This window comes from Catharus ustulatus, chromosome 4, assembly GCF_009819885.2.
Source record: "Catharus ustulatus isolate bCatUst1 chromosome 4, bCatUst1.pri.v2, whole genome shotgun sequence".
Classification (NCBI taxonomy): Eukaryota; Metazoa; Chordata; class Aves; order Passeriformes; family Turdidae; genus Catharus; species Catharus ustulatus.
The window spans coordinates 3,730,753-3,750,601 of record NC_046224.1 but is presented as its reverse complement, the minus strand read 5'-3'; the positions used below and the strand labels follow the sequence as shown (position 1 = coordinate 3,750,601).

At 49.1% G+C, this 19,849-nt stretch overlaps 2 protein-coding genes across 2 annotated transcripts; both read right to left on the bottom strand.

Moving 5' to 3' along the window:
* Positions 1-5,326: 5,326 nt before the first annotated feature.
* Positions 5,327-10,692, bottom strand: LOC116994920 (endonuclease domain-containing 1 protein-like). The gene is made up of 3 exons (XM_033056899.1): positions 10,614-10,692; positions 8,381-8,702; positions 5,327-6,465 (listed from the first exon to the last, which is right to left on the bottom strand). Exons 2-3 carry the CDS (start codon positions 8,666-8,668, stop codon positions 5,890-5,892), a joined length of 864 nt encoding a protein of 287 aa, XP_032912790.1. The 5' UTR covers positions 8,669-8,702; positions 10,614-10,692; the 3' UTR covers positions 5,327-5,889.
* Positions 10,693-13,750: 3,058 nt separating this feature from the next.
* LOC116994921 (endonuclease domain-containing 1 protein-like) lies at positions 13,751-19,818 on the bottom strand. Its single transcript, XM_033056900.1, has 3 exons — positions 19,736-19,818; positions 17,399-17,714; positions 13,751-14,873 (listed from the first exon to the last, which is right to left on the bottom strand). Exons 2-3 carry the CDS (start codon positions 17,678-17,680, stop codon positions 14,337-14,339), a joined length of 819 nt encoding a protein of 272 aa, XP_032912791.1. The 5' UTR covers positions 17,681-17,714; positions 19,736-19,818; the 3' UTR covers positions 13,751-14,336.
* Between the last annotated feature and the right edge of the window lie 31 nt (positions 19,819-19,849).

Below are 19,849 nucleotides of genomic sequence, written 5' to 3'. Positions count from 1 at the left end.
GCTGGTAGATGTAAGCAGAGTACACTGGAATTCTATTGGTTCTGTCATACAGGGTGGCAAAGCGATATTGGTTTTTATAGACCTGGCAGATCCTGGCTGCATTCACTGGACGAATGCCATCACTTGGGGGGGTCTTCTCATAGAAGAACCGAGTACAAGGTCCTTGAAAGGACTTCACCACCTCGCTGTGTCCCGGACAGAGGCAGCTCGCCAACACCTGCAGCAGCAGCAGCAGCCCCAGCATGGTGGGAGGATTTCAGTGAAGGGCTCTTGCTCCCCTGGAAGGCAAATGCAGAGGGACACTCAGCTTGGACAGAGCTGGGCATGGCCTGGAGCCTTTTTGTGCAGGGGAACAGAGCTGGCAGAGGAAGAGATTATGGGAGACCAGGAAAGGAGTAATTTCTGTCCTGCTGGATATGGAAAAATCAAGGGGGCAATAAGGGTGAAACCTAAACCAGGGTTTAGGTGTCCAGAGGAGGAGGCAGCAGTGGGAGAAATCAGCCTGGGTGAGGAAGGAGACAAAGCCACCACGAGTGTCATCACCTGTCACTGCAAAGTTATCTTGCAAGTGAGGCACAGCCCTGGGACAAGGTCACCTTTCCCCACCTCCCTCCTGCCCTGAGCACCTCCCCACAGCAGACACCTGCAGCTGGGCACGGACTCTGCTCAGCCCCTGCAATGCTCAGCTGGGTTTGAATCTCATGGGGCACTGGGAAGGGCAAGAACAGCAGTGCTGCACTTCCTACATGGCCCTGGCCCCATCCAGGTTCACACAGACACACAGCTCCTCCAGTCAGACCCAATCCTGAACCCCAATGATGCACTTCGGCTCCTGCCTCTCAGCTGGCATTGGGCAATGGCTGTCCTGCTGCTCACCTTGCATTTCCACATTATCCAACCCCAGACCCTGAACTTGCAGAGACATGGAGAGAAAAAATGAAGGGGTCAAGCTGATGATATCAGCCAGAAAGAGGGATAATGGTCTGCATCAGGATAACACTTTAATCTTATCAGCACAATGGCTGCTGCAATGCAAGCACTGAGCAGGGGCAGCTCTTCCTGTGAGTGCTTGGGATTCCTGCTGCTGCCCCTCTTCATCTTTGATGATGGATTTTCCTGTACTGTCAAAGGCACCATTGCACGAATTTCTTGGACAGACAGCTGTCCCATTTTGTCTATCTCAGTGCTGATGTGATTCTCAGCAGTCAGTAAGATCATTTCTTCATGAGAAAACTGCTGAAAAGCTCCCTGGGATGCTGGCAACCAAGCAAGGGGCTTTGTGTCATTTCAGAGGCAGCACAGGTTTGGGATGGCAGGGATGCTTCCATTTGCATGGCCAGACACTCAGTGGAGTGATTATTATCAGCAGCATTTGGAATAAGGCAGGTAGGACAGGCAGTTCAAAGGGTTCCTGGCACAGAAAGCTGCTCCAGCCTCTAAAGCACAAAGCTCAGCTTTGGCTGAGCTGCACCAGGAATGTGGTGACCAATGGTCTAGAAACTGAGAACATGAACCTCTGGTGCTGACTTCTTACAGTACTCTGCAGAGCACAGCCCTGTCTGCTCCAAATCAATCTGAGAAGTGTCTGAGATGTCCTTTAGGTTTACCCACACAATGAAATTAAAATTTATCTGACTAACTTAATCTTACTAATAGATTACTAATCTTACTTAATAGATACAGAGATAAAAACCCTCAATGACAAAGAGCAGCATAGGACACTGCTCACAGTCCCGAAGTGGCACAGGACTCTCAAATGCCTCTGCTGCAGTCTCAGATTGGCTGCTTTTATATGATCTCCAAGTACACAGAGTTGTTGGATTTACCAAACAGGGCTTAGAGTGAATTTTCTAGGAGTACAGCCATCCGTGTTTGTCTGAAGGACTGTTGCAAGGTCATGGTTGTAGTTTTGGTGCTCAATAAAATCACCCCTCCTTGTTATTCAACAGCTTCATGTTAATTTTCAGGTGGGCTGACTTGAGTTTCTTTCCCAAATCCTTCCTTCTCTCGTTGCCCTCCTGATTGACAGAGAATACTAAAGTGTTGCAAAATTCAGTGCATGCATAACCTCTGATTGCTCCTTAAGCTCAAGGAATCCAGCCTAGGCTTTGTCTATATATATTTATTGCAAAGATCTGGAAAAGCTTGGAGTATTGGAGTGAGTGGTGAGGAAGGAGCAGGAGCTTACCTTGAAGCAGAGTCTCAGAAGAGGCAGCTGAACAGTTCCTTCAGTCTTCTCCCTGGAGAAAGGACTGTTTGAATCCTCAGGAGTGTCACTGCAATATATACCCAGTCATAAATATGCCCCTCCTTATAAACAGAGAATTCCAGAGAAAAGAGAAGTTTTCTAATTTTTTTTAGGGAATTTGTTCATACCCACCCTAAAAAATGTTGACAGTTGTTTGTAACAGTTTCCTCAGAATTTCTCCCAAATTTGCTGACTTGCAGCATGGTATTTAAGAATCACTTAAATATATACCCATTGCTGAATTTCCCCTTTCTTATAAACAGGGAAATCCACAGAAAAGAGAGCTTTTCTATTTTTATTTAGGTAACTTTGTTCATACCCACTCTGAAATGTGCTGACAGTTGTTTGTAATGGTTTCCTCAGAATTTCTCCCTAATTTGCTGACTTGCAGCATGGTATGTCAGGATCAATTAACAGGGTCTGGTGACTTCCTTGGTCATTTCATCAATCCCACCAGCTGCAGCTGCTGCTGCTCCATCTCCTATATGTATTTTTGTTTCCAACAGAACATCTCTGGTGACATGAGATGGACTGGCCTGTCTCTGAGTACACTCAGACAGTCACAGGCTGCTCTTCTGCAGCCTCACATAACATCATTGCTACGGCCAGGCAACAAATATTCTCTTGTCTGATGGCCATGGCTTTGTACCAGCTTCATCCCAGCAGCCTGGGAAGGAGAAGGCTCTGGGGATACCTCAGAGCTCCTGCCAGGACTTTAGGAGCCTACAGGAGAGCTGGAGACAGACTATGGACTGGGGCATGGAGCTGATAGATGTGCTGGGTTCAGAGTTAATTTTCTTGACAGTGGCAGGTATGGGGCTGTGTTTTGCAGTTCTTCTGCACACAGAGTTGATAACACAGAGATATTTTTGGTTAGTGCTGAGCAGTGCTCCCAGAGAGCCAAGACCTTTTCTGCTTTTTGTCCTGCCAGGCGGGCCAGGAGGCTGGGGGTACTTGGGAGGTTGGGAGGAGACACAGCCAGGACAAGTGATCCTAAGTGACCTGAGGGATCTCCCAGAGCATGTGGCATCATGCTGAGGATATAAAGTGAGGGGAAGAAGGAAGAAGGAGGGCACATTTGCAGTGGTGAGTTTTGTCTTTTTCAGGTAACTGTTAGGTGGGATGAGCCCTGCTCTCCTGGAGGTGGGTTGACATTTTCTGTCCAAGGGGAATGGTCAAAGAATTCTTTGAATGTGCTTTGCTTGTGTGCACAGCTTTTGCTGTCCCTGTTACACAATCTTTAATTCCACGCACGAGTTTTCCAGCTTTTACCCTTCCAGTTCTCTCCCTGATCCCGGTGTCTGGGGAGTGAGGGAGCGGCTGTGAGGGTGTGGGTGCAGGCTGGGTGAAAACCAAGACATTAGGACAGGGTGAAATGGCTTGAAATGCACTGAATGTAGGTATAGATTGGATATGAGGTGAATGTTTGGTGCTGTGGGGTGGTGAAACCCCAGCAGAGGTTGCCCACAGAAGCTGAGACTGCCCCATCCCTGGAAGTGTCCATGGGCTCATTGGCTTGGGTTTGGAGCAACCTGGGATAGTGGAAGGTAACCCTGACCATGAGAGGGCATGGAACTAGCTGGTCCTTAAGGTTCTTTCTACCCCAAAATGTTCTGTGAGTCAATAATCATTCATTCACTCAAACTAAACTGGACTCATTTCCTTCCATTTAGAAAAGTCCAGGAATAAGAGAATGATGAGTTGGTTGTTAGAAGCAGAACTACGCAGAGAAGTCTGTTTGACCAAGGATTTTTTTAAACAAACTGGTTGGATCATGTGGTTCCTTTTGTCTCTGTTAACCTGGCACTGATGCCTTAATAAAAGAGGGGTTTAGCCAGAGTGAGGGAGAAGGCCAAGAAGAAGCTGATGTGGCAGAGCTGGGTCGAATTCCTCCCTTCTGCTGAGGCCCATCTGACATAACAAAGCAGGGCCCAACAGTGGTCACATCATTAGAAGGGGCCATAAAGCATCAGAAACCCCCAAAGTGTCCCCAACCCCACAGTGCTGCATGACACAGGGTAAACCCCTCCCGGGGTAAAGTGGGGCAATCCCACAAAAGCCTGAAGGAACAGAACCCTTTGAACTCTTTGTTGCACAGGCCCCCACACCTAAAGGATCAAGAGTGAGGACATCAAGGTTGCAGGTGTCATTGCTGGAGCCATGGGGGTGTCTTGTATGAGCTGTTGGCACCCTGGCCCCCTTTGTTCATGCCCATTCCCAGGAGAATAACTGGTGTCTGATGCTGACACTTGTGTGGGTGTTATGGATCCTCAGATTGCACTTGGACACCCAATGTCCTGCAAGGATACTCTGGGCACTCTCAAGTAGTTATAGAAATTTCAGTGAGAAGCAACTTGTGGATTATGTAAGACATGACCCTGCAATCCAGCACTGCAGCATATAGCTTTTATTTTAAGCTCTTGCAAACTAAATGAGGTGGTACACAATGATCTTTTACAACCATGAATACATTTCCCCAAGTCAATTTCCCATAAATCTGCAGAAAAGCTTCAGAAGCTGAGCAGAGAATGAAGCAATCCAAGGAGTGCATCACAGCAATTTAGCTTTGGCTGCTCAAAGCTTTCTATGTATTTGATGCCAAAGCCTGCCTGTCTGATACAACAGGTGCTGCTCTCTAGGTGCACATTCAAAAGCAAGCAAACAAAAGCATGTCCCAGGATCACATAATCACAGAATTGTTGGGTTTTGGAGGGACTTCTCAAGATCTCCTCATGCAAATTCCAGGCTCAAGCAGGATGAGCCAGAGCAGGTTGTCCAGAATCATGGTTGGGGTTTGGGTATGTGCAGACATGGAGATGTCCAGACAAGATGTCTGGGCAGCCTGAGGTGCCCTGGTGGCACAGCCTTGCTGAGGAGGGGAGGGACAAGTCAGCTGCACATTGTCAGGGAGAGCTAAGGAGGAGAGGACTCGTCCCTGAGAGCTCTCTCCTGAGATGGGCAGCAAAGCAAAGCAGCTGCAGGCTCTGGCCACGGCTTTGTGCCTTTGGGCAGAGGAGGAGGTGCCCTGAGGGACAGAGCTGCAAACACAGCAGACAAGGAAGCAGCACAGAAGGTGCACAGGACATTTGTCCCCCTGTGCTCTGCTCTGCTGAGAGCCCAGCTGCAGTGCTGCCTCCAGCTCTGGGGCCCACAGCTCAAGAAGGATCCAAAGCTGTTGGAGTGGAGTCCAGTGCAGGCCATGAAGGTGCTCTGAGGGCTGGAGCCCATCTGCTCTGGAGAGAGGCTGAGGGAGCTGGGCATGTTCAGCCTGGAGAAGAGTCCAGAGAGTCCAGTACCTACAGGATGTCTAAGAGGGCTGGAGAGGCTCTTTGGACAAGGGGATGGAGTGACAGGACAAGAGGGAATGGTTTCACACTGATGGAGGGCAGGGTTAGAGGGCATACCCTAAAGGAGCAAATTCCTGGGAGCAGGCTGTGGTATATAGAGCAAAAGATACCCAGAGCTGTTCTGACTGCCCCATCCCTGGAAGCGCTCAAGGCCAGGCTGGGGATGGCTTGGAACAACCTGGGGCAGTGGAAGGTGTCCCTGCCCCTGGCAAGCAGGTCAAAATACATGAATTTTAATGCTCTACGCTCCCCTCAAAACCAACCCATTTTGTGATTCTGTGATTCTGTGACATGTTAGAAAATCTCCTGAGCCTTTTCCATCTGCCGGGGACAATCATTCTTGAACAGAGTAACCACCGTCCCCTTATAGAGCTTGGTCAACATCTCCTCAAGTTTCCCCAGCTTGAGGTTAGTCACCACGTTCATGTTTCTCTTGTTCTCAGCGATGGCCCCCCAAGCCTTTATGGGCTTTTTTCCCTTCACACAGCAGGCAGCTGACCAGATGTGGCTGGGTATATTAACCCTCTGACTGGGGACCTTGTCCTCCCCAGGCACAACACCCGTGATGACATAGGTGGTATCACAGCCTTGGGTGTTCTGGTGCATCGTTGTGTCCTCGTAGTGTTTCCAGGCACCCTGGTTGAGTTTGCTGTACTGGGGCACTATGTTGGTGAGGGTGAAGGTAGAGTTCTTGTACTCCTCATTAATTTGGTGGCCACAGGGACTCAAGTGACCACGGTCCAGACCCTGGGCATCAATGTAGTCCTGGAGAATGGCCTGATTCTTGCCAATATCTGCTGGAGTGATCCCGTAGGTATGTATGATGGAATCCTCTGTTTCCATATACTTGTGATAATCTTGCTGGATCAGCTTGACATGGTAAGAAGAGAAATAGTTGTCAGTACTGAGGATGCATGTAATGAAACAGATTACCCTGGAGCACACATCTCTGATTGTCAAAACCCCACTTTGGTCTCCTCAGTGTAGGAAAATGCATTAATCAGAGAGAAATCATAGACATACCCCTCCTGCATGAACACAGTAGCTTTAACTAGAAAGTAACTCAGAATGTGACTACTCCCATTTTGACTTGTCATCTTTGTGATCCTGCCCACAGCTGTGCTGGGAGCATGGATGGATGCATGAGACAAGGAGTGTTGTCCACTGCCCAGGGATTTTCCTGGATCCTCTCACACCACGGGGTGATTAATTGTTTCTGTGATTTTATGTGTGGTTGCTACAGGTTTAGCCCAGTCCTCATACACAAAATGTTACCTTCTCTAACCCCATACGCAGGGAGATGTGACAGGAAATCAGTCCTGGAGCTGAGGTTTCCCTGGGAGGGCTGAAGTTTGTTCAAGGATGAACGTATTTTCTCTGGATACAAAAGATCTCAATGTAAATGGTATGTGTTACAGCAGTGCTAAGAATGTGTGTGAGAGCTGATCTGAGCCAGGCAGCATTTTCTGCAGCATCACTCAAAAGAAGTCACAAATGATCAGCCTCTAAGAGAAGCCTGTAATCCCAAAAGAGTCCTGGGGAATTTTTGGGAGTACTCCAAAAAGCCCTCTGGAGAAAGTTAACAAAATCAGTGATGTTCAAGGTAATTTAGGTTTTTGTCTAGGAAGAGAAGGCCAGTGATGGGTTTGTGACAAGTGGCAAGTGGCCTGGACCATGCAGCAGGTTTGGATTGAGATGGTCTTTAAGGTTCCTTCCAACACAAACCACTCTATAATTCTACAAAATGACAGAAGTTTTTATGCCTCACTAATGTGAAGGCTTCAGTGGTGCAAGAGCAGATTAATGGTTCATGTCCATGTAACAACTGCAAATGATTATTTTTTCATAATTCAACAGGTTGTTGTTCATCTTTAGGAAAGCATATTTAGCCTCCCTCTGGAACTGGACATTATGATCTTCCACATTTTCAATCAAAATTCTCCTCCTACTCTACCCATGGAAAGATCCTGAATTTTTTGCCCTAAAATTCCTTAATTGGCCTGGCCTGTGTTCCTGGAGGTGTGAAGGACATTTGTGAGGGCTCCATAGCTTTGGAGTTCTGTGTGTCTGCTGGATCCTTCTGGACCAAGCCTGAGCCAAAGGTGCTCAGGGCTCACTGCCCATGCATGGAGATCACACCCTTCTGACTGGACTGACACTGCTGCTCCTCACTTTTCACTGCCTCAAACATCACTCCAGAAAACCCTCCACACTTAAGCTGACCCTCTCATCCCCAGTGCCTTTTCCTCCAAGGCTTTGTCCCTGGGCCATCTCAGCCCCTTCTGAGTTTCTCCTCACTTCTCTCACAGCCCTCACAAAGCCTGTTTGACTCTTCACTGGGAGCAGATAAGCTCTGTTAGGGGTGCAGAACAACTCAGGGTAAAGTGGGGATCAGATCCCAGCAGGACTGGTGGTCCCTCAAGTTTAGCCTCTCTTGGGTGCCTTTTCCACATCACTTGGGCCCCATCCCAGCAGGGCACAGGGAGGGGAATATTGGGCTTTGTAATGTAACACAAATTAATCTGATTTAATGTTTCTGTCAGGTGAAGGTAGAAAACTGGGCACCTTTGGGATATGATTCATCTCATCCTCCTGCTGATGTCTCAGATGCATCAGAGGAACCACGTGGTGCAGGTGTTTGAAAGTAAAAGGATAAAATTTCCATCCAGTGTGTGCATTTGCATGTGAGTATTGTTGAGTTGGTAGGAAACAGAAGTGGTAATTTAAATGCTGCAGCTCATCTGTGAGTGAGTGTACGGTGATGTGCAGTAAGAGAAAAACTCACCTGGGGCTCAATATACCATGTGTCATGTCTGTCTCCTGGTCCAGGCTGGTAGATGTAAGCAGAGTACACTGGAATTCTATTGGTTCTGTCATACAGGGTGGCAAAGCGATATTGGTTTTTATAGACCTGGCAGATCCTGGCTGCATTCACTGGACGAATGCCATCACTTGGGGGGGTCTTCTCATAGAAGAACCGAGTACAAGGTCCTTGAAAGGACTTCACCACCTCGCTGTGTCCCGGACAGAGGCAGCTCGCCAACACCTGCAGCAGCAGCAGCAGCCCCAGCATGGTGGGAGGATTTCAGTGAAGGGCTCTTGCTCCCCTGGAAGGCAAATGCAGAGGGACACTCAGCTTGGACAGAGCTGGGCATGGCCTGGAGCCTTTTTGTGCAGGGGAACAGAGCTGGCAGAGGAAGAGATTATGGGAGACCAGGAAAGGAGTAATTTCTGTCCTGCTGGATATGGAAAAATCAAGGGGGCAATAAGGGTGAAACCTAAACCAGGGTTTAGGTGTCCAGAGGAGGAGGCAGCAGTGGGAGAAATCAGCCTGGGTGAGGAAGGAGACAAAGCCACCACGAGTGTCATCACCTGTCACTGCAAAGTTATCTTGCAAGTGAGGCACAGCCCTGGGACAAGGTCACCTTTCCCCACCTCCCTCCTGCCCTGAGCACCTCCCCACAGCAGACACCTGCAGCTGGGCACGGACTCTGCTCAGCCCCTGCAATGCTCAGCTGGGTTTGAATCTCATGGGGCACTGGGAAGGGCAAGAACAGCAGTGCTGCACTTCCTACATGGCCCTGGCCCCATCCAGGTTCACACAGACACACAGCTCCTCCAGTCAGACCCAATCCTGAACCCCAATGATGCACTTCGGCTCCTGCCTCTCAGCTGGCATTGGGCAATGGCTGTCCTGCTGCTCACCTTGCATTTCCACATTATCGAACCCCAGACCCTGAACTTGCAGAGACATGGAGAGAAAAAATGAAGGGGTCAAGCTGATGATATCAGCCAGAAAGAGGGATAATGGTCTGCATCAGGATAACACTTTAATCTTATCAGCACAATGGCTGCTGCAATGCAAGCACTGAGCAGGGGCAGCTCTTCCTGTGAGTGCTTGGGATTCCTGCTGCTGCCCCTCTTCATCTTTGATGATGGATTTTCCTGTACTGTCAAAGGCACCATTGCACGAATTTCTTGGACAGACAGCTGTCCCATTTTGTCTATCTCAGTGCTGATGTGATTCTCAGCAGTCAGTAAGATCATTTCTTCATGAGAAAACTGCTGAAAAGCTCCCTGGGATGCTGGCAACCAAGCAAGGGGCTTTGTGTCATTTCAGAGGCAGCACAGGTTTGGGATGGCAGGGATGCTTCCATTTGCATGGCCAGACACTCAGTGGAGTGATTTATTATCAGCAGCATTTGGAATAAGGCAGGTAGGACAGGCAGTTCAAAGGGTTCCTGGCACAGAAAGCTGCTCCAGCCTCTAAAGCACAAAGCTCAGCTTTGGCTGAGCTGCACCAGGAATGTGGTGACCAATGGTCTAGAAACTGAGAACATGAACCTCTGGTGCTGACTTCTTACAGTACTCTGCAGAGCACAGCCCTGTCTGCTCCAAATCAATGTGAGAAGTGTCTGAGATGTCCTTTAGGTTTACCCACACAATGAAATTAAAATTTATCTGACTAACTTAATCTTACTAAGAGATTACTAATCTTACTTAATAGATACAGAGATAAAAACCCTCAATGACAAAGAGCAGCATAGGACACTGCTCACAGTCCCGAAGTGGCACAGGACTCTCAAATGCCTCTGCTGCAGTCTCAGATTGGCTGCTTTTATATGATCTCCAAGTACACAGAGTTGTTGGATTTACCAAACAGGGCTTAGAGTGAATTTTCTAGGAGTACAGCCATCCGTGTTTGTCTGAAGGACTGTTGCAAGGTCATGGTTGTAGTTTTGGTGCTCAATAAAATCACCCCTCCTTGTTATTCAACAGCTTCATGTTAATTTTCAGGTGGGCTGACTTGAGTTTCTTTCCCAAATCCTTCCTTCTCTCGTTGCCCTCCTGATTGACAGAGAATACTAAAGTGTTGCAAAATTCAGTGCATGCATAACCTCTGATTGCTCCTTAAGCTCAAGGAATCCAGCCTAGGCTTTGTCTATATATATTTATTGCAAAGATCTGGAAAAGCTTGGAGTTTTGGAGTGAGTGGTGAGGAAGAATCAGGAGCTTACCTTGAAGCAGAGTCTCAGAAGAGGCAGCTGAACAGTTCCTTCAGTCTTGTTCATGCAGAAAGGACTGTTTGAATCCTCAGGAGTGTCACTGATATATATACCCAGTCATAAATTTGCCCCTTCTAAACAGAGAATTCCACAGAAAATAGAAGTTTTCTAATTTTATTTAGGGAATTTCTTCATACTCACCGTAAAAAGTGTTGAAAGTTGTTTGTAACAGTTTCCTCAGAATTTCTCCCAAATTGGCTGACTTGCAGCATGGTATTTAAGGATCAGTTAAATATATACCCATTGCTGAATTTCCCCTTTCTTATAAACAGGGAAATCCACAGAAAAGAGAGGTTTTCTATTTTTATTTAGGTAACTTTGTTCATACCCACCCTGAAATGTGCTGACAGTTGTTTGTAATGGTTTCCTCAGAATTTCTCCCAAGTTTGCTGACTTGCAGCATGGTATGTCAGGATCAATTAACAGGGTCTGGTGACTTCCTTGGTCATTTCATCAATCCCCCCAGCTGCAGCTGCTGCTGCCCCAGCTCCTACATGTGTTTGTGTTCCCAACAGAACATCTCTGGTGACATGAGATGGACTGGCCTGTCTCTGAGTACACTCAGACAGTCACAGGCTGCTCTTCTGCAGCCTCATATAACATCATTCCTATGGCCAGGCAACAAATATTCTCTTGCCTGATGGCCATGGCTTTGTACCAGCTTCATCCCAGCAGCCTGGGAAGGAGAAGGCTCTGGGGATACCTCAGAGCTCCTGCCAGGACTTTAGGAGCCTACAGGAGAGCTGGAGACAGACTATGGACTGGGGCATGGAGCTGATAGATGTGCTGTGTTCAGAGTTAATTTTCTTAATAGTGGCAGGTATGGGGCTGTGTTTTTGCAGTTCTACTGCACACAGAGTTGATAACACAGAGATATTTTTGGTTAGTGCTGAGCAGTGCTCCCAGAGGGCCAAGACCTTTTCTGCTTTTTGTAGTGCCAGGCTGGCCAGGAGGCTGGGGGGACTTGGGAGGTTGGGAGGAGACACAGCCAGGACAAGTGATCCTAAGTGACCTGAGGGATCTCCCAGAGCATGTGGCATCATGCTGAGGATATAAAGTGAGGGGAAGAAGGAAGAAGGAGGGCACATTTGTAGTGGTGAGTTTTGTCTTTTTCAGGTAACTGTTAGGTGGGATGAGCCCTGCTCTCCTGAAGGTGGGTGGACATTTTCTGTCCAAGGGGAATGGGCAAAGAATTCCTTGAAAGTGCTTTGCTTGTGTGCACAGCTTTTGCTGTCCCTGTTACACAATCTTTAATTCCACGCACGAGTTTTCCATCTTTTACCCTCCCAGTTCTCTCCCTGATCCCGGTGTCTGGGGAGTGAGGGAGCGGCTGTGGGGGGTGTGGGTGCAGGCGGGGGAAAAACCAAAACATTAGGACAAGGTGAAATGGCTTGAAATGCACTGAATGTAGGTATAGATTGGATATGAGGTGAATGTTTGGTACTGTGTGGTGGTGAAACCCCAGCAGAGGTTGCCCATAGAAGCTGAGATTGCCCCATCCCTGGAAGTGTCCATGGGCTCATTGGCTTGGGTTTGGAGCAACCTGGGATAGTGGAAGGTAACCCTGACCATGAGAGGGCATGGAACTAGCTGGTCCTTAAGGTTCTTTCTACCCCAAAATGTTCTGTGAGTCAATAATCATTCATTCACTCAAACTAAACTGGACTCATTTCCTTCCATTTAGAAAAGTCCAGGAATAAGAGAATGATGAGTTGGTTGTTAGAAGCAGAACTACGCAGAGAAGTCTGTTTGACCAAGGATTTTTTTAAACAAACTGGTTGGATCATGTGGTTCCTTTTGTCTCTGTTAACCTGGCACTGATGCCTTAATAAAAGAGGGGTTTAGCCAGAGTGAGGGAGAAGGCCAAGAAGAAGCTGATGTGGCAGAGCTGGGTCGAATTCCTCCCTTCTGCTGAGGCCCATCTGACATAACAAAGCAGGGCCCAACAGTGGTCACATCATTAGAAGGGGCCATAAAGCATCAGAAACCCCCAAAGTGTCCCCAACCCCACAGTGCTGCATGACACAGGGTAAACCCCTCCCGGGGTAAAGTGGGGCAATCCCACAAAAGCCTGAAGGAACAGAACCCTTTGAACTCTTTGTTACACAGGCCCCCACACCTAAAGGATCAAGACTGAGGACATCAAGGTTGCAGGTGTGATTGCTGGAGCCATGGGGGTGTCTTGTGTGAGCTGTTGGCAACCTGGCCCACTTTGTTCATGCCCATTCCCAGGAGAATAACTGGTGTCTGATGCTGACACTTGTGTGGGTGTTATGGCATCCTCAGATTGCACTTGGACACCCAATGTCCTGCAAGGATCCTCTGGGCACTCTCAAGTAGTTATAGAAATTTCAGTGAGAAGCAACTTGTGGCTTATGTAAGACATGACCCTGCAATCCACCACTGCAGCAAATAGCTTTTATTTTAAGCTCTTGCAAACTAAATGAGGTGGTACACAATGATCTTTTACAACCATGAATACATTTCCCCAAATCATTTTCCCATAAATCTGCAGAAAAGCTTCAGAAGCAGAGCAGAGAATGAAGCAATCCAAGGAGTGCATCACAGCAATTTAGCTTTGGCTGCTCAAAGCTTTGTATGTATCTGATGCCAAAGCCTGCCTGTCTGATACAACAGGTGCTACTCTCAAGTGCACTTTCAAAAGCAAGCAAACAAAAGCATGTCCCAGGATCACATAATCACAGAATTGTTGGGTTTTGGAGGGACTTCTCAAGATCTCCTCATGCAAATTCCAGGCTCAAGCAGGATGAGCCAGAGCAGGTTGTCCAGAATCATGGTTGGGGTTTGGGTATGTGCAGACATGGAGATGTCCAGACAAGATGTCTGGGCAGCCTGAGGTGCCCTGGTGGCACAGCCTTGCTAAGGAGGGGAGGGACAAGTCAGCTGCACACTGTCAGGGAGAGCTAAGGAGGAGAGGACTCATCCCTGAGAGCTCTCTCCTGAGATGGGCAGCAAAGCAAAGCAGCTGGAGGCTCTGGCCACTGGCTTTGTGCCTTTGGGCAGAGGAGGAGGTGCCCTGAGGGACAGAGCTGCAAACACAGCAGACAAGGAAGCAGCACAGAAGGTGCACAGGACATTTGTCCCCCTGTGCTCTGCTCTGCTGAGAGCCCAGCTGCAGTGCTGCCTCCAGCTCTGGGGCCCACAGCTCCAGAAGGATCCAAAGCTGTTGGAGTGGAGTCCAGTGCAGGCCATGAAGGTGCTCTGAGGGCTGGAGCCCGTCTGCTCTGGAGAGAGGCTGAGAGAGCCGGGCATGTTCAGTCTGGAGAAGGCTCCAGAGAGTCCAGTACCTACAGGATGTCTAAGAGGGCTGGAGAGGCTCTTTGGACAAGGGGATGGAGCGACAGGACAAGAGGGAATGGTTTCACACTGATGGAGGGCAGGGTTAGAGGGCATACCCTAAAGGAGCAAATTCCTGGGAGCAGGCTGTGATATATAGAGCAAAAGTTACCCAGAGCTGTTCTGACTGCTCCATCCCTGGAAGTGTTCAAGGCCAGGCTGGGGATGGCTTGGAACAACCTGGGGCAGTGGAAGGTGTCCCTGCCTCTGGCAGACAGGTCAAAATACATGAATTTTACTACGCTCCCCTCAAAACCAACCCATTTTGTGATTCTGTGATTCTGTGACATGTTAGAAAATCTCCTGAGCCTTTTACATCTACCGGGGACAATCATTGTTGAACAGAGTAACCACCGTCCCCTTATAGAGCTTGGTTAACATCTCCTCCAGTTTCCCCAGCCTGAGGTTAGTCACCACGTTCATGTCTATCTTGTTCTCAGCGATGGCCCCCCAAGCCTTTATGGGCTTGTTGCCCCTCACACAGCAGGCAGCTGACCAGATGTGGCTGGGTACATTAACCCTCCTATTGGGGCTGTTCCCAGGCACAACACCCGTGATGACATAGGTGGTATCACAGCCCTCGGTTCTCCGGGCCATCGAGTCCTCGTACTCTTTCCAGGCACCCTCGTTGAGTGTTTTGTACTGGGGCACTATGTTGGTGAGGGTGAAGGTAGCCGTCTTGCCATCGCCAGTTTGGTGGCCACTGGGACTCAAGTGACCACGTTCCAGAAACAGGGCATCGACGTAGTCCTTGTCAATAGCCTGATTCTTGCCAATATCTGCTGGAGTGATCCCGTAGGTATCTATGATGGAACGCTCTGTTTCCATATACTTGAGATAATCTTGCTGGATCAGCTTGACAGGATAAGAAGAGGAAAAGGTGTCAGTACTGAGGATGCATGTAATGAAACAGATTACCCTGGAGCACACATCTCTGATTGTCAAAACCCCACTTTGGTCTCCTCAGTGTAGGAAAATTCATGAATCAGAGAGAAATCATAAACATGCCCCTCCTGCATGAACACAGAATCTTTAACTAGAAAGTATCTCAGAATGTGACTGCTCCCATTTTGACTTGTCATTTTGTGATCCAACCTGCAGCCTGTGCTGGGAGCATGGATGGATGCATGAGACAAGGAGTGTTGTCCACTCCTAGGATTGAAAGGTGACTTTGGTGAGAAAGTTTCCCCACCAAATCTGCCTCTCTTTCCTCCTATCCCCACTGCCCAAATCTGCTCAGGGATTTTCCTGGATCCACTCACACCACGGGGTGATTCATTGATTCTGTGATTTTATGTGTGGTTGCTACAGGTTTAACCCAGTCCTCGAACACAAAATGTTTCCTTCTCTAACCCCATACCCTGGGAAATGTGACAGGAAATCAGTCCTGGAGCTGAGGATTCCCTGGGAGGGTTGCAGTTTATTTAAGGATGAACATATTTTCTCTGGATACAAAAGATCTCAGTGTAAATGGTATGTGTTACAGCAGTGCTAAGAATGTGTCTGAGAGCTGATCTGAGCCAGGCAGCATTTTCTGCAGCATCACTCAAAACAAGTTACAAAGGATCAGCCCCTGAGAGGAACCTGTAATCCCAAAAGAGTCCTGGGGATTCTTTGGCAGTGCTCCAAAAAGCACTCTGGAGAAAGTTAACAAAATCAATGATGGTCAAGGTAATCTGTCTCTATAGTCTGAAAAGAGAAGAGCAGTGATGGGTGTGGAACATGCTGGCCTGGTGGCAAGTGGCCTGGCCCATGCAGGGGGTTTGGATTGAGATGATCTTTAAGGTTCCTTCCAACACAAACCCCTCTCTGATTCTACAAAATGACAGAAGATTTTATGCCTCACTAATGTGAAGGCTTCAGCTGTGCAGGAGCAGTTTAATTGCTCATGTTCATTTGAGTAACAAGTGCAAATGATTATTTTTTTCATAATTCAACAGGTTGTTCTTCATCTATAGGAAAGCATATTTAGCCTCCCTCTGGAACTGGACATCATGATCTTCCACATTTTCAATCAAAATACTCCTACTCCTCTGCCCATGGAAAGGTCCTGAATTTTTTGCCCTAAAATTCCTTAATTGGCCTGGCCTGTGTTCCTGGAGGTGTGAAGGACATTTGTGAGGGCTCCATAGCTTTGGAGTTCTGTCTGTCTGCTGGATCCTTCTGGACCAAGCCTGAGCCAAAGGTGCTCAGGGCTCACTGCCCATGCATGGAGATCACACCCTTCTGACTGGACTGACACTGCTGCTCCTCACTTTTCACTGCCTCAAACATCACTCCAGAAATCCCTCCACACTTAAGCTGACACTCTCATCCCCAGTGCCTTTTCCCCCAAGCCTTTGTCCCTGGGGCATCTCAGTCCCTTCTGAGTTTCTGCTCACTTCTCTCACAGCCCTCACAAAGCCTGTTTGACTCTTCACTGGGAACAGATAAGCTCTGTCACGGGTGCAGAACAACTCAGGGTAAAGTGGGGAACAGACCCCAGCAGGACTGGTGTTTCCTCAAGTTTAGCCCCTCTTGGGAGCCTTTTCCCCATTATTTGGTCCCCTACCCCAGCAGGGCACAGGGAGGGGAATCATTGGACTTTGTAATGTAACACAAATTAATCTGATTTAATGTTCTGTCAGGTGAGAGTGCGGGGTTTACTGGCTGAGCTAAGGCTGTGCAGGCTCGGCCCGCTAGGGGCCGCTGACAGGGCCAGATAGCCCAGCCCGGCGCTGCCACTGGGCTCGGTCACCCCGGGTCGGCGCTGCCCTGCGGTGGCAGGCAGGGACGGAGCTTCCCCTGCTCCTACGGCAGCGGCGGCGGGCGGGGACGGAGCTTTCCCGCGCCCATGGCGCCGGCGGCGGGCAGGGACGGAGTTTCCCCGCTCCTGCCGCGGCGGCGGCGGGCGGGGACAAAGCACCCCGTCGGCTCCGCGGGCCACAGCAATGGCTTCCGCGGGGCTCCCGTCGGCTCCCCGAGCCGCAGCAATGGCGGCGCCGGCTTCCCCCCCCGTCCCCGGGCCGCGGCAATGGTGGCGCGGGCTTCCCCCCCCCCTCCCCGGGCCGCGGTAGGGGCGGCCCGGGTCCCCCCTCTCCTCCCCGGGCCGCGGTAGGGGCGGCCCGGGTCCCCCCTCTCCTCCCCGGGCCGCGGCAGGTGAAGGTAGAAAACTGGGCACCTTTGGGATATGATTCATCTCATCCTCCTGCTGATGTCTCAGATGCATCAGAGGAACCACGTGGTGCAGGTGTTTGAAAGTAAAAGGATAAAATTCCCATCCAGTGTGTCCATTTGCCTGTGAGTATTGTTGAGGTGGTAGGAAACAGAAGTGGTAATTTAAATGCTGCAGCTCATCTGTGAGTGAGTGTACGGTGATGTGCAGTAAGAGAAAAACTCACCTGGGGCTCAACAAACCATGAGTCAGATCTGCCTCCTGGTCCAGGCTGGTAGATGTAAGCAGAGTACCTTGGAATTCTATTGGTTCTGTCATACAGGGTGGCAAAGCGATATTGGTTTTGATAGACCTGGCAGATCCTGGCTGCATTCACTGGACGAATACCACCACTTGGGGGGGTCTTCTCATAGAAGAACCGAGTACAAGGTCCTTGAAAGGACTTCACCACCTCGCTGTGTCCCAGCCAGAGGCAGCTCGCCAACACCTGCAGCAGCAGCCCCAGCATGGTGGGAGGATTTCAGTGAAGGGCTCTTGCTCCCCTGGAAGGCAAATGCAGAGGGACACTCAGCTTGGACAGAGCTGGGCATGGCCTGGAGGTTTTTTGTGCAGGTGGACAGAGGTGGCAGAGGAAGAGATTATGGGAGACCAGGAAAGGAGTAATTTCTGTCCTGCTGGATGTGGAAAAATCTTGAGGGCAATAAGGGTGAAATCTAGACCAGGGTTTAGGTGCCCAGAGGAGGAGGCAGCAGTGGGAGAAGTCAGCCTGGGTGAGGAAGGAGACAAAGCCACCACAAGTTTCATCACCTCTCACTGCAAAGTTATCTTGCAAGTGAGGCACAGCCCTGGGACAAGGTCACCTTTCCCCACCTCCCTCCTGCCCTGAGCACCTCCCCACAGCAGACACCTGCAGCTGGGCACGGACTCTGCTCAGCCCCTGCAATGCTGAGCTGGGCTTGAATCTCATGGGGCACTGGACAGGGAAAGAACAGCAGTGCTGCACTTCCTACATGTCCCTGGCCCCATCCAGGTTCACACAGACACACAGCTCCTCCAGTCAGATCCAATCCTGAACCCCAATGATGCGCTTGGGCTCCTGCCTCTCAGCTGGCATTGGGCAATGGCTGTCCTGCTGCTCACCTTGCATTTCCACATTATACAAGGCAGACTCTAAACTTTCAGTGACATGGAGAGAAAAAATGAACGGGTCAAGCTGATGATATCAGCCAGAAAGAGGGATAATGGTCTGCATCAGGATAACACTTTAATCTTATCAGCACAATGGCTGCTGCAATGCGAGCACTGAGGGGTTGCAGCTCTTCCTCTGGGTCCATGGGATTCCTGCTGCTACCCCTCTTCATCTTTGATGATGGATTTTCCTGTACTGTCAAAGGCACCATTGCACGAATTTCTTGGACAGACAGCTGTCCCATTTTGTCTTTCTCAGTGCTGATGTGATTCTCAGCAGTCAGTAAGATCATTCCTTTATGAGAAAACTGCTGAAAAGCTCCCTGGGATGCTGGCAACCAAGCAAGGGGCTTTGTGTCCTTTCAGAGGCAGCACAGGTTTGGGATGGCAGGGATGCTTCCATTTGCATGGCCAGACACTCAGTGGAGTGGTTTATTATCAGCAGCATTTGGAATAAGGCAGGTAGGACAGGCAGTTCAAAGGGTTCCTGGCACAGAAAGCTGCCACAGCCTCTAAAGCACAAAGCTCAGCTTTGGCTGGGAAGGGGCTGAGCTGAGAGCTGCTGAGGGCTTGAAAAGTCACCTTGCACATTTGCTCTTTTCATACCCTTCTCCCTGACCCTCATCTCTCCATTTCCATTGCATTCAGCATGTTGAGCTACACACAGACCTGCTCTGACCCAAGACATCTGCTCCTTTTCTCTTTTCAAGTCCTGGATCAGGAATGTGCTGACCAAAGAGCTGGAAACTGAGAACATGAACCTCTGGTGGTGACTTCTTACATTACTCTGCAGAGCACAGCCCTGTCTGCCCCAAATCAATCCGAGAAATTTCTAAAAATTCCTTTAACAAGGAGATTAAAAATTATCTAACTGACTTAATATCTAACGTAACAGATATATAGAAAAAAACTACGGTGAAAATGTGCAGCACAAGATTCTGATCAGAGTCCCAAAGTGACAGAGGACTCTCAAATGCCTCTGCTGCAGACTCAGACTGACTGGGTTTATACTGTCTCCAAGCAGGCAGAGCTGTTTTATTTCCCAAACAGGGGTTAGAGTGAATTTTCTAGGAGTTCAGTCACATGTGTTTTTCCAGAGGCCTCTTGCAAGGTCATGGTATAGGTTTTGGTGCTCAATAACTTCACCCCTAATTCTTACCTAACTTCAGTTTCTATCCCCAATCATTCCATCTCTTCTTGCCCTCCTACTGAAAAAGAATACTAAAGGGCTGCAAAATTCAGTGCATGCATAAGCTCTGATTGCTCCTTGGAGCTCAGCAACTCCAGCCTAGGCTTTCTCTGTACATATTTATTGCAAAGCTCAGGGAAATCTTTGAGTATTGGAGTGAGTGGTGAGGAAGGAGCAGGAGCTTACCTTGAAGCAGAGTCTCAGAAGAGGCAGCTGAAGAGTTCCTTCAGTCTTGTCCCTGGAGAAAGGAGTGCTTGAATCCTCAGGAGTGCCACTGCAATATATACCCAGTCATAAATA